The sequence below is a fragment of the Monodelphis domestica genome, chromosome 7 (assembly GCF_027887165.1).
Source record: "Monodelphis domestica isolate mMonDom1 chromosome 7, mMonDom1.pri, whole genome shotgun sequence".
NCBI lineage: Eukaryota > Metazoa > Chordata > Mammalia > Didelphimorphia > Didelphidae > Monodelphis > Monodelphis domestica.
Window position 1 is genome coordinate 92457778 of NC_077233.1, and position 12894 is coordinate 92470671.

At 38.7% G+C, this 12894-nt stretch overlaps 1 protein-coding gene across 3 annotated transcripts in view; it reads left to right on the top strand.

Moving 5' to 3' along the window:
* QRICH1 (glutamine rich 1) overlaps positions 1 to 12894 on the top strand; it is a 68586-nt gene that overhangs the window by 36074 nt on the left and 19618 nt on the right. For all 3 annotated transcript variants that reach the window (XM_007499833.3, XM_001367708.4, XM_056805084.1), the window contains one exon: positions 87 to 1115. In XM_007499833.3, the coding sequence (XP_007499895.1) occupies positions 87 to 1115 (1029 nt within the window). The remainder of the gene's footprint in view (positions 1 to 86; positions 1116 to 12894) is intronic.

The window sequence follows — 12894 nt, forward strand, 5'->3', positions numbered from 1 at the left end:
CATAATGCCATATACATACATACATATATATACACACTAGCAATAAATACTGGACTGAATTGACTGTTGACTTATCGTTTCTCCAGGTCCAGGTCCAAGTGCAACAGTCTCCTCAGCAAGTTTCAGCCCAGCAGCTTTCTCCTCAACTTACTGTCCATCAAGCCTCTGAGCAGCCCATTCAGGTCCAAGTCCAGATCCAAGGGCAGGCCCAGCAACAAGCATCACAAGCAATACAAAGTCAGACTCTGCAGAGCCCGAGTCCCTCTCAGCTTCAGGCTGCCCAGATTCAGGTGCAGCATGTGCAGACTGCCCAGCAGATCCAGGCCACAGAGATTCAGGAAGAGCACATACAGCACCAGCAGATCCAAGCTCAGCTGGTGGCAGGCCAAGCTATTGCTGGTGGCCAGCAGATTCAGATCCAGACCGTTGGTGCACTTTCCCCACCACCTTCCCAACAGGGTTCACCTAGGGAGGGAGAGCGGCGGATCAGCACTGCCAGTGTCCTTCAACCTGTGAAGAAACGTAAAGTAGATATGCCTATAACTGTATCATATGCTATTTCTGGGCAACCAGTTGCTACTGTGCTAGCCATTCCACAGGGCCAGCAACAAAGTTACGTGTCCTTGCGGCCAGACTTATTGACAGTGGACAGTGCTCATCTTTATAGTGCCACTGGGACCATTACCAGTCCAACTGGAGAGACTTGGACCATCCCTGTTTACTCAGCTCAACCACGGGGTGACCTTCAGCAACAGAACATTACCCACATTGCTATCCCTCAGGAGGCCTACAATGCTGTCCATGTCAGTGGCTCCCCAACAGCCCTGACCACTGTAAAACTGGAGGATGATAAAGATAAGATGGTGGGCACCACATCGGTGGTGAAAAACTCCCATGAGGAAGTTGTGCAGACCCTTGCAAACTCTCTCTTTCCAGCACAGTTCATGAATGGAAACATCCACATTCCAGTAGCAGTACAGGCTGTGGCAGGAGCCTACCAGAACGCAGCACAGACTGTTCACATTTGGGACCCTCAGCAGCAGCAACAGACAACACCAGAGCAGACACAGCAACAGCAGCAGCAGCAGCAACAGCAGCTACAAGTCACCTGTTCAGTAAGTCATATTTATGCCTGATAACCCAGTAATGTCCAGTATTCTCTTCAAAGCCATTTAGTAATAACAAAATTCCTTGAGAATAGGGATTGTTTCATTCTTTGTATTGGCTTTTTCAGCACCCAGCAGGCACTTAATAAGTGTCTGTTGTTTAGTTGATTATTATTTCATAAGGAAGATTCAGCTGGATCATAGAATTTAAAACTTGAAAGGACTTTAGAAATCAACCCTTAGGTATGAGGAAACACACTCAGAGACTCCCTTCATACTTGCCAAGTATGCAAACAGATTGCCTCAAGGGTGTCTTTGAAATAATAGAAATTTTTAAGTAGGAAAACTCTTAGGGCTTAGGTAGTATAGATGGGTAATCTGGTAACATTCATTTATTAAGTACTTACTTTGTGCTAGGCACTATGCTATTTGATGAGGATGCAAAAAGAAACTCCCTGCCTCAAGGAGCTTTAAGTTCTAATTTTACAAAATGTAAAAGAAACCTGAAAAATAGTAGCAGGAAGAGCACAAGAATGTTCACCCATGAAACTTAGTGGTAAAAATCCAGAGAGTTGGAAGTATGACCAGGAAACCCCAAAAAAAATTTGCCAGTAGGACAAAAGTGCCAGCATAGGTTAAAGATATTACAAGATGAGAAGTCCCAGACGCTTACAGGGCCTATAGGTACTGATTTGGAAACCTTGATAATATCATGATGTATGCTCTTTCAGTGAAGCCTGAAATATGGACCATAGGATTCTTTGAGGTCAGCTATTATACAGGTTATCCCCAAAGTCTTTGTGTAGTTTTCAGCTTTGTTGAGAACATGTTGTACTACATAGTAAGACCCAGAGAAGTGAGGTGGCTGGACTTACATTACAGGAGTTAGTAATAGAACCAAGAGCTTAGTTCCAGGTAAGATCATGAAGAGGAAGTCATAAAGGTGGAACGGAGTGAAGAAAAGATGCAGGAAGAGTCCAGGAGCCCAACACATAGAGGAGACGGACTCAACCTGAGAAATAATGGGCTCAGCAGACTCAATTCTCATTTGAAAATTAGATCTCATATGATATCTTTGATCTTGATATTTGGATACAAAAGTAAGACTTCTGAGTTGACACTCATAAATAGTGACAGAGAAACACAGTTTTTCTGTGGGTTTAAGAGAAATTGTGAGATGATTTTTCTCTTCCACTTTATATTCTCTCTAGACAGTTTTTTAACATTCAGACATGGAAAATGTTGTAAGCAGAACTTGTTGGCATGCCTTTGTGGTTTGAGTCCTTTAATACATCTTTTGGATCTGTGATCTTTTAGTAGAAAACATTGTCCCCAAGCCACAATTCTATTTGTATTATTTACAAATAATTTGTGTAAGCTTGGATAGAATTGTAGTCATAGCAGAGTAATGATAAAATTTAATTTTAAACTTGCTTGAACTTTTCTATACCTCTAGTCTTTTTCTATCTGATTTATGATTAAGATAGATAATTAGCAAAAATATTTTTAAAGTACCGCATAAATTTCAGGTTGTCTTTTTATTAATTAGCATTTTGTGTGGTCAGGAAAATAAGCTGACTAAAATTTTGTTTGATGAGTTATAGGAGTGGAGCAGCTAGATGGCTTAGTGGATTGAGAGTCAGGCCTATCAACAGGAAGCCCTGGATTCAAATTTGGCCTCAACCACTTTCTAGCTAAGGGCTAGACACTTAATCCTGTTTGCCCAGCTCTTACCCTTCTGCCTTGGAATTGTTACTAAGACAAAGTTAGGTTTGTAAAAAAAAATAAAACCAAGAAAAAAGTAAAAATGCTTTCTGTACTCCAGGAATTTACTTTATAATGGGAGAGACAACTTGTACGTAGTTATTTACAAAATACTACTGAGTTAGGTACAAGGTAACCTCAGAGGAGAAGGTACTAGCAGATGGAGGGACCAGGAAATAAAACCTACTTCATCTAGAAGGTGGTATTTGAACAGAATCTTGATGAAATCCAAAGATTTTAAGAAGCAGAAATGGAGTGAGGAACATTCCAGGCATGAGAGATAGCCAGTGCAAATATAGGAGATGGATCTTCTTATGAAGAACAACATGTAGGCAACCAGGAGAATATACAAAAACAATATTGTAAAGACAATCAATTCTGAAAAACTTGGGAACTCTGATCAATATAACTGATCCACTACAATTCCAAAAGATTCATTATGAAGTATGGTTTCCACTTCCAAATAGAAAAATGCTAGTCTCCGTATATATCATAGCATCTGGTCTCCTTCCTTTCTTGCCTGTCTTTTTCCCTTCGTTCAAAACCCTACGTCCTTCACTCATCAGGAATCTACATTCTGTCACAAACATCCTTTCTTCTCAGAAGACTTTACCCCACTCATTGGATCTTTTTGTACTCAAAGAAATCTGCTTTTTGCTGGGCAAATGCCTTACTTCTGGACATTCTCCAGTGCTTCTTGCTCCTCTCATACCTCTTGCACACTAGGCCAGAGAGTTATTGTATACCTTTTCTTCCGCTGCTACTTTCATACCCACTCAGTCCTGCCATCTCTCAAAAAACTCATCCTTTGAAGTTTACTCAGTTCCATCCATTTCACCCATGTATCACCTTCCAGTCATTCTTCTTTTTTTTTTTTTCAAGAGAGTTCAGTACGTTGCTCACTGTTTTGCTTGACACCCCAACCCTTGCCCTTATACGTAAAGGCTGTAGTATTCAAAACATCCTAGTCTTTCTATTTCATTAACCTTTATAACGTTCATATATATCTACTGCAGCCACCTGCACAGATGTTTATAGCTTATACCCAACACCCAAAGTTGTTTAATTATGATCTTAAACTTTGAAATTTCCATTACTAATCATAATTATCTAGGTTTCCATCTCAATCTCACTCTTCTTAAGTCTGTTCTTTGTCTTAGCTTCAACTTCTTCCCACCTGCCTTATTTTCCATCTTTTTGGTCTTGACTATATTTAACAGGTTCACCAATGCATTTTGTTCTACCTTTGTCCTTCTGCTGTCCTGCCTTGTCAGTCCTTAGGCCTGGATCATCCCCAACATCTGCCTTCTCCACCACTGCTTCTACTAATAAACTGACATTGCTGGAGGAAGTCATGGGCCTAGAAATGCTTTCTAATCTTACCTGGGCCCTCACAACTGTAATCTTTTTTGTAGGCAATGTAGAGCACTTATAGCCTGGTCAAACATTAAAGATGCTAAGGTCATCCACTGCATCCCAAGACTTTGCCAGTTGTTTTGACTTTTGTCTTGCCACTGGATTTCCAGTGGTTGGAGATTGAGGCAACTCTCAACTTTGTGCAACTCTGCCTTACTTAAATCCAATTCATGCCCATGTCTAGACATCACTCCATATCACTGGTCCTCTTTAGAAATGAAGGACAAACATCTCTGCACCACAAAACCTTTTTATATTTTCAACCTCTTCATTTGCTTTAATTTCTGAAGAGGAGGTGGCTCTTAAATAGCCAAAGAGAAAAACCTCTATTTGTATCCTTTAGTATCCTGTAGTAACTATCCTATGGGAATTTGCTCAAGGAATCATTCTTTCCACTCTTATGAAGAGAAGGAAACTTCTCTTCATATCTACTGGCACCTTCCCTGCTGGCCTCAAATCTCTTCTTCATTACCAATTCTTGAAATAATAACTGTTACTTCAACCCACCAATCTTGTTTGTTTTTTTAAACTCTTACCTTATGTCTTAGAATTGATACTAAGAATTGATTCCAAGGTTTAGAAGAATGGTAGGGACTAGGCAATGGGAGTTCAGGCACTTACATGGTCACACGAGTAGGAAGTTTTTGAGGTTAAATTTGAACCCAGGACCTGGCTCTATCCACTGAGCTACCTAGCTTCTTCAGCAGTCTTATTTTTAACCCTGTTATTTTTCTGAAACTTCTCACAATTTACAAATGATCTTAACTACTAAGTTGTTCTTTCTCAGTCTTTATTCTTCTTAACTGCTCAGCAGCTTTTAATGTCTCTTAGCCATCCCTACTTCTGCATAATCTTTCATCCTTTTCCTTTTTTTTTTAAACCCTTACCTTCCGTCTTGGAGTCAATACTGTGTATTGGCTCCAAGGCAGAAGAATGGTAAGGGCTAGCAGAAGAATGGTAAGGGCTAGGCAATGGGGGTCAAGTGACTTGCCCAGGGTTACACAGCTGGGAAGTGTCTGAGGCCAAATTTGAACCTAGGACCTCCCATCTCTAGGCCTGGCTCTCAATCCACTGAGCCACCCAGCTGGCCCCCCTTTTCCTTTTTTTACTCTGCTCTTCTCCTGGTTCTCTTGCCAGTCTACTCACTCCTCATTCTTCTTTGCTAAATCATCATCTTTCCTTACCCTCCAGGTGTGAGTGTTCAAAGGTCTGTTTTGGGCTTTCACCTCTAATTTACAATCTCCCTTGGTGGTCTTATCTTTCTCAGGTTCAGTTATCTTCTATATGCAGACAATTGTGACATCTATATCTGTCACCCTATTTTATCTTGTATTTTGGTCCTATCTCACCAGATTACCACTTGAACTTCCTTTCAACATTGTAATTTCTTTTTTTTTCATTTTTGCATTCTCTCCCTCTCATCTTACCCTATCTTTCCCATTGAGAAAATAAGAAAAACAAAATCTATTACAAATATGTATAGTAGAGCAAAACAAATTCCCATATGCTTTAATCTTCAATCTAAGCCCATTACCTTGCTATCTAGAGATGGATAGCATGTTTCATCACAACATTGTAATTTCATTATATCTAGGACATAATCTCTCCTGCCCCTAATTAGGTCTCTCTTCCAAACACTAATTAATGTTGAAGGACACCATCCTCTCACATGCATGAAGGTTTTTGTAACCTTGAAGCCAACTTCAATTTTTCTTCCTCCATGTGATTTTATATCCAATTGGTTGCTCAAAACATCTTTAATATCTGTACCTAACTCTACCAAAATCTTAATTCAGATCCTCATCAAAATTCGCCAAAACTATATTTTGGTCTCCCTACTTCTATTGTTTTCTTTTTTAATTAATTCTTCATAAAGCTGCCAAAATAATCTTTCTAAGGTGCAGACTCTTCTGCTCAATAACCTTCAGATGCTTCTCATCATATCTAGGATATCAGTCTATCACTTTAGGCTTTCTATAGTCTTACTCCAGCCTTCCTTTTTGCCATTATTGCACATCCTCCTCCATTTACTCCACATGTTCAGGCCAAACTAGATCACTACTGACTCCCACAGTGTTTTCCTTTCCATCTACTGCTTCAATCTATTTCTGCATACTGACATTTCTGGCAGTGCTCTTCCTCCTCACCATCTTTACATTCCTCAGGCTCAGCTTCTAGAGCCAAATCTTCTCTAAAGCCTACTTTTGACTGCCTCAGCTAATCTTCTCCCTCTTTACATTTCTGTAGTCACCTGTATTTCCTTAGTCATATATAAACTCCTTGAAAGAAGGGACTATTTTGACCATTTCTTTCTAGTTTCTGCCTTTATACCTGCAACCTTAGCTCAGTGCCTCAGTACATAAGAGGCACTTTTTAATATGTCTAAATTGAATTAAACTAGACTTGGTCTATTTCCTCACTTGGGCAAAATAACTCTCTCTCAGCTTCTTATTTTGGCAGTAGGGGTGGAGGTACTACACTACCCTAGGAACTAGTCATGATGTAGGGAAAGGCTGTGGGTCCCTGATCTCACTGATATAAGACACACCCCACCCCACCCCTGAACCTACCCCTACCCCAATGAAGACACCTCCTCTGCCAGTGCAGACAAAGAGTCTTGGGCAGATGCCTGAAACATTGAATGAAGTGATTTGTTCAGTATGTTCCTGAGGCAGTAATTGAAACCGTCTTCAGCCACTTTTCCATGCTGCTACTCTAATCACTATATGTTTATTGTAATCTCAACATTCATTAAATTTATTTAATTTATTAAATATAAATTTATTAAATTTATTAAATGCCTATTATGTGCCAGGCCCTATGTTAAATGCCTTACAAATATTATTTCATTTAATTATCACTACAACCCTGTGAGAGAGGTGCTATTATCTTCATTTTATAGTTGGAAAAATTGAGGACCAGAGAGATTAAATGATTTTCCCAGGGTCACACAGCTAGTAAATGCTTGAGGCCAGATTTGAAATCGAGTCTTCCTGACTCCAGGCCCAGATAGTATTCTATCTAGCTTCCTGGGAAGAAGGAATGCCAGAGAGCTACTACTAATTAATCAGATGAAAGGAATTAAGTCTCTCATTTACCAAATATCCTGGAAAGAATTGGTGCTGGAGATTTAGTCAAAATATCACTTTGAATTTTCTTAAACTGTAAAACATTTTAAATTATTCCCTCCTTCCCCTACCTACTTTGTTTTCTTATTCTCAGCCAGAATCTGCCATACTTGTTGGAAAGCAGCAAATAAAAAAGCCTCAGTGATTTAAACAGTGATGGAAAAGGAATCTTACCTTTTTGGACAGTCCTGCAGCAGTTGTTGATGTTTGTTAACCTAACATTTCAGTATATTATTGACTGAGGCAGAGAAGTTTACACAATAATTTGAGTTAGATGTTTACCAGTCCCAAATGTCAATTTATTACTTTTCCTTTTTTAAAAATTATCTTTGGTTCTCCAACGGACCAAAATAACCATTTCTTGAACATAGAAAAACATTTAAAGTTTACTGAGGCATTGACATCTGCCAGTGTAGGCAGAAACATTCTAAATCCATAGTCTCACCTTTCTTCTGAAAGGAGGGAGACACTGCTAAAAGAGAGAATAATTAAAATCATGCCGATGCTCACTCTTTTTACCATTGAGCATGAGAGATAAATATGCTGTTTACTGAGTTGATCTTTAGTTCCCAGATCTCTTTCTTGATGTGAGCATCTCCAGGCTGAGAGTAATTTTAGAATTTCCTCTATTATTCCTTCTGACATGTATTTTGCTTGAACTGGTAGCCCTAATCAGTGGGACAGTCTTCATTGACCATTCTAGCATTCTGTAGCAATAAAAAAAAAAAAAGATGTTTGCTGGTCCAATATAGTCACATTTAGGTGTGAAGACTCCACACCCTAAGTTTACAGAGGCACAGATTGGTTAAGTGACTTTCCCAGGTGTCTAGTAAGTATCAGAGGCAGGGTTTTTTTTGGGGGGGGGGGTATTTTCCTGGGGCTATGTCTATAAATTTTTTATTTTTCTTTTTTATTGTCATGCAAAACACCTCCATATTGGTCATTGTTGTAAGAGCAAAGTCATATATAACCAAAACCCCAAAATAAAACCAAAAATAAACTGATGTGATCGATGACTACAACAGTTCTTTCTCTGGAGATGGATAATATTCCCTGTCATACATCTTTAGGATTGTCGCAGATCATTGCATTGCTGAAAGTAGTCAAGTTTTCATATATGATTATCATCTAATATTGCTGTTGCTGTGTATAATGTTCCCATTCTGCTTATTTCACTCTGCAGCAATTCCTGCAGATCTTTTAGCTTTTTCTGAAATCATCTTGCTTATCATTTCTTATAGCATGATAGTATTCCATAACAAACATGTACCACAATTTGTTTAGCCATTCCCCAATTGATGGACATTTCCTCAATTTCTAATTCTTTGTTACCACAAAAAGAGCAGCTATAAATATTTTTGTAGACGTGGGTCCTTTTCCCTCTTTTATTATCTTTTTGGGATATAGACCTATGTTACAGACAAAAGAGTGGTTGCCATAAACTGACCGCGAAAATATGGTTTTAAGACTTTGAATTGTCAAAACTGTAAAGATAATTTTAGTGTCTTGATTTTATATCAAAAATAAAAGTGGTTGCCATGGGGAAAATTCCCAAATATGAAATACCCAAGTCAGTTGGGTTTTATGGAGATTTTAATTAATACAAATAAAGGAATTAAGGAAAAGGAGAGAGAATAAGAGAAATATAGTATGAAGGGCCTAGGCTAACATGGCCTAGGCCTGAGCCTTAAGAGAGAGACTAATCGGTCTTTTATCAACTCACCACAAGATCCTTCCAAGCAAAACTCTAGTGTTCAGAGAGACCCTCCAGTTTAGCTCAGGAAGCTGCCCTCAGTTCAGCCAGAGAGAGAGAGAGAGAGAGAGAGAGAGAGAGAGAGAGAGAGAGAGAGAGAGAGAGAGAGAGAGAGAGAGAGAGAGCTCCAGCAGCCTCCTCTGACTCCTGACCTACAATTGAGCTCCAAAGCTGAATTTTTTACTCAGAGGCCCAAACCCCTTCCTTTTTTTTTTTTTGGAAACCCTTACCTTGGAGTCAATACTGTGTATTGGCTCCAAGGCAGAAGAGTGGTAAGGGCTAGGCAATGGGGGTCAAGTGACTTGCCCAGGGTCACACAGCTAGGAAGTGGCTGAGGCCAGATTTCCAAACCCCTTCCTTTTATAGAAAATTTTCTCCTATGTCACTTCTAAATTTCTACGTCTACCAATCACAGTACACTTTTCCAAAGGATTGACCATTCTTAATTCACACCTGAATAGACTAAAACTTTTGAGTAATTCACACCTGAGTAGACTAATCTTGTCCTTTGCAAGTTGCCTGATTAATTTGATCTTCATAGGTACTTAGCACCCCTTTGTATTAGATCTAAAAATAGACTTAGCTTAAGGGTTCTTGCTTCACTTTAAGTATGGGTTGGGGACTTTTCATTGTTTAATCAGGAGTTTACAACTTTATCTTCCCCTAAAGTATGCCTAAGTATAGGTGGAGTAATGTTAGAGTTCCCACATTCCTGATCAAAGTTCCTTCATTGTTTTAAAATGGGGAATGGTCCTAACCAAATGTTCTAAGGTAGAGTCTGAGAATTTTTTAAGATTCACAAGTCTGAGAAATTTTAAGATTCACACCTAGTGATGGCATTATCAGATCAAAGGGTATGTGCACAGTTTTATAGCCCTTTGAGCATAGTTCCAAATTGTCCTCCAGCATGATTGGATCAGTTCACAACTCCACCATCTCAGTTTTGCCACATCTCCTCCACCATTTACCACTTTATTTTACTGCCATATTGGTCAATCATATAGATGTGAGGTGGTACCTCAGTGTTGTTTTAACTTGTATTTTCTTTAATCAGGAGTGATTTAGAACATTTTTTCATATGATTATTGATGGCTTGTTTTTTTTTTTTCAAATGAAAACTGCTTGTTCAATTATATATTTTATAATACTCTGTCTCTTTGTTCATAAAATTTTCCCTTCTCCAAAGATCTTCCAGGTAAACTATTCTGTGTTCCCCTATTATAGTTATGGTATTATTCATTATATCTAGATCATATATTTTGACCATATCTTCATATAGTGTAATATATTGGTCTATACGTAGCTTCTGCCATACTGTTTTCTACTTTTCCCAGCAGTTTCTGTTAAAGAATGAGTTCTTATTCCAAAAACTGGGATCTTTGGGTTTATCCTATGGTCATTTACCCCTGTTTATTGTGTATCAAATCTATTCCATTGATCTACCATTCTGTTCCTTAGCCAGGACCAGATTGTTTTGATGATTGGTGCTTTATACAATTTGAAATCTGATACTGCTAGAAGAGTCAGGGTTTTGCACCAAGTCTTCTGGACTACAAATCCATTTTGTTTCTCTCTATTGTTCCACACCAGAGGTGTCAGACTCAGCCAGTGCCTATAAAACTCTGGAGTGTGGTCAAAACCAGATGAAAATATATTGAGAAAAGCTTAACAAAATAAAGAAAGATACAATGCGTTACAGAGAATGGAAAATAATGTTTTTCTAAGTCAGTATGCTGCTGCCCAGATATCAGGTTCTTTTTTAATTTGATACCTCTTTGAAGAGCAATTTACCCCCTAATCAATTTTTCTGCCAGTTAAGTCTTCACCTATTTTAGTGTTAGTTCTCTTTGATTAGATGACTTCCTGTCCCCTTTTTTATCAGTGGCTTAACTGGGAATAATGAAAATTTTTAAATTTCATTCAATTATTTCTATGGCATCTATCTTAGATCCAGCTCTTATCTGATATTTCCTGCTTTCTTTTGGAAACTGTAGCTACTTTCCAGCTATGGTTATTTAAATAGTATAAATTAAATTAAAATTAAACTATTTAAATAAATAGTATAATAGAGTATACTATGGACAATTTAAAGTATTTTCAGGGGAAGTTCTGATAATAGTGCCTCCTGCCTTTAGAGCCTAACCATCTCTAGCTCTCATAAGATAACATTTCATGTCAATGGTTTTTGTTTTGTTTTTCATTTATATTACTGTAGCTACATATTTAAATATATATACTATATCTATATCTATTTTCCTGTTTGTACTTATTCTGGATAACTGAATTATCCACATGTATGAACTGAGTTTTAAAAAGCCTTATAATATTTACCTGAATTTCTTATATTATTTGTTATGCAATAATATTCTATTACAAGGGTCCTATGATCAACAAGATGGAGAATTTGACATTTTATCCTATCTCTGTGACCTTTCAAAAATTAAGGACCTAAACAGTGTTAAAACTTGATGAAGATAAATATTCATTAAACTTTAATGAGTGCTCATTCAACACCCCCTACTCCTTGTTGTAAGGAAGAGAGGATTTGCTTTCCCTTTGTGGCTGTTTCTACCTTGCCTTTCCCATCCTACCTAGCTCACCAAACTGTAGTGGATGGTGGTTTGGGAATGGGATTAGAGGGTTCAGATAGGGCCAGTATCAGTATCAGTATCAGTGTCCCTAGGTTGACTGTGGCTTGATAAGCTAACAGGCCCAGTCCAGGCAGAGCCTGTCCTGAAGTAATAAACACAGACTACTGTATAACAGGGATGGATGTTGGATTTATTATGACCAGGAAAGGTGAAAAGGGGATTTGGATACTCTTAAGCTAATAACAACTACCTAAAGCTCCCCCAAATCTAAATGTTTTGTCACTGAGAGTCTTCACAGATTTGAGCTAACCTAATTCTTACCTATCTGTATAAAGAATCCAGTCCCTGATGGATAAATCTACACTAAACCCCCCCCTCCCCCTTTTGATGGTAATAGAGGCAGTGAGTTTTGGCAGTTTGGCAGAACTGGGAGAAGTCCTGGATCCAAAAGGACTCCAGACCTAATTTTACAGATGGCCCAAATGGTTCAAGATCGCACCAGGAAGCTCAGTAGATGACAACAGGCGAGCAGATAAGATGGGAAAGACAAAGAAGAAACAGCTACAAAGGGAAAGCAGCCAGTCCCTCCAGGTCAAACCAGAAAAAGACCCCAGGTCCAGTTAACTGTCTCACACTTTTCCCCCCACATTCTAGAATTTTTTCTCTGCATCTGCATCTCTCTGCAGACCCACTTCATATGCTCAAATCCTCTCTTCCTTACAACATCCTGAACTCACCATGTTTTTCCACAGCAAGCCTGCATAAGGCAGCATATAAATTTACAATAGAATTCACCTCCACACCTTGACCCACCTCCCTCCTTTCTCAGTGGTTTGGAGACCTAAACACCAAAAAAAACAGAAATTTGCTCAGTTCTTTAGCTCAACTCTGTGTCCTAAATCCCCTCTTTTCCAAGTATCCAGGAGATCCAATTTCAAACAGCAGAAATTTGCTCAGGTTGTAATAGTGGGGTGACAGTGCTTTGTGATCCTGGGCAAAGAACTAAGGAACAAAGAAAATGGAACAAAACATGTTGGGAGAGGGGAACTGTGTGACACTTCACTAAACTTGAGGGAAAGAACTTTACATCTAGCTGCCACGAATTCTGTCCCTAGAAGTTACCTGAGTCAGAGATC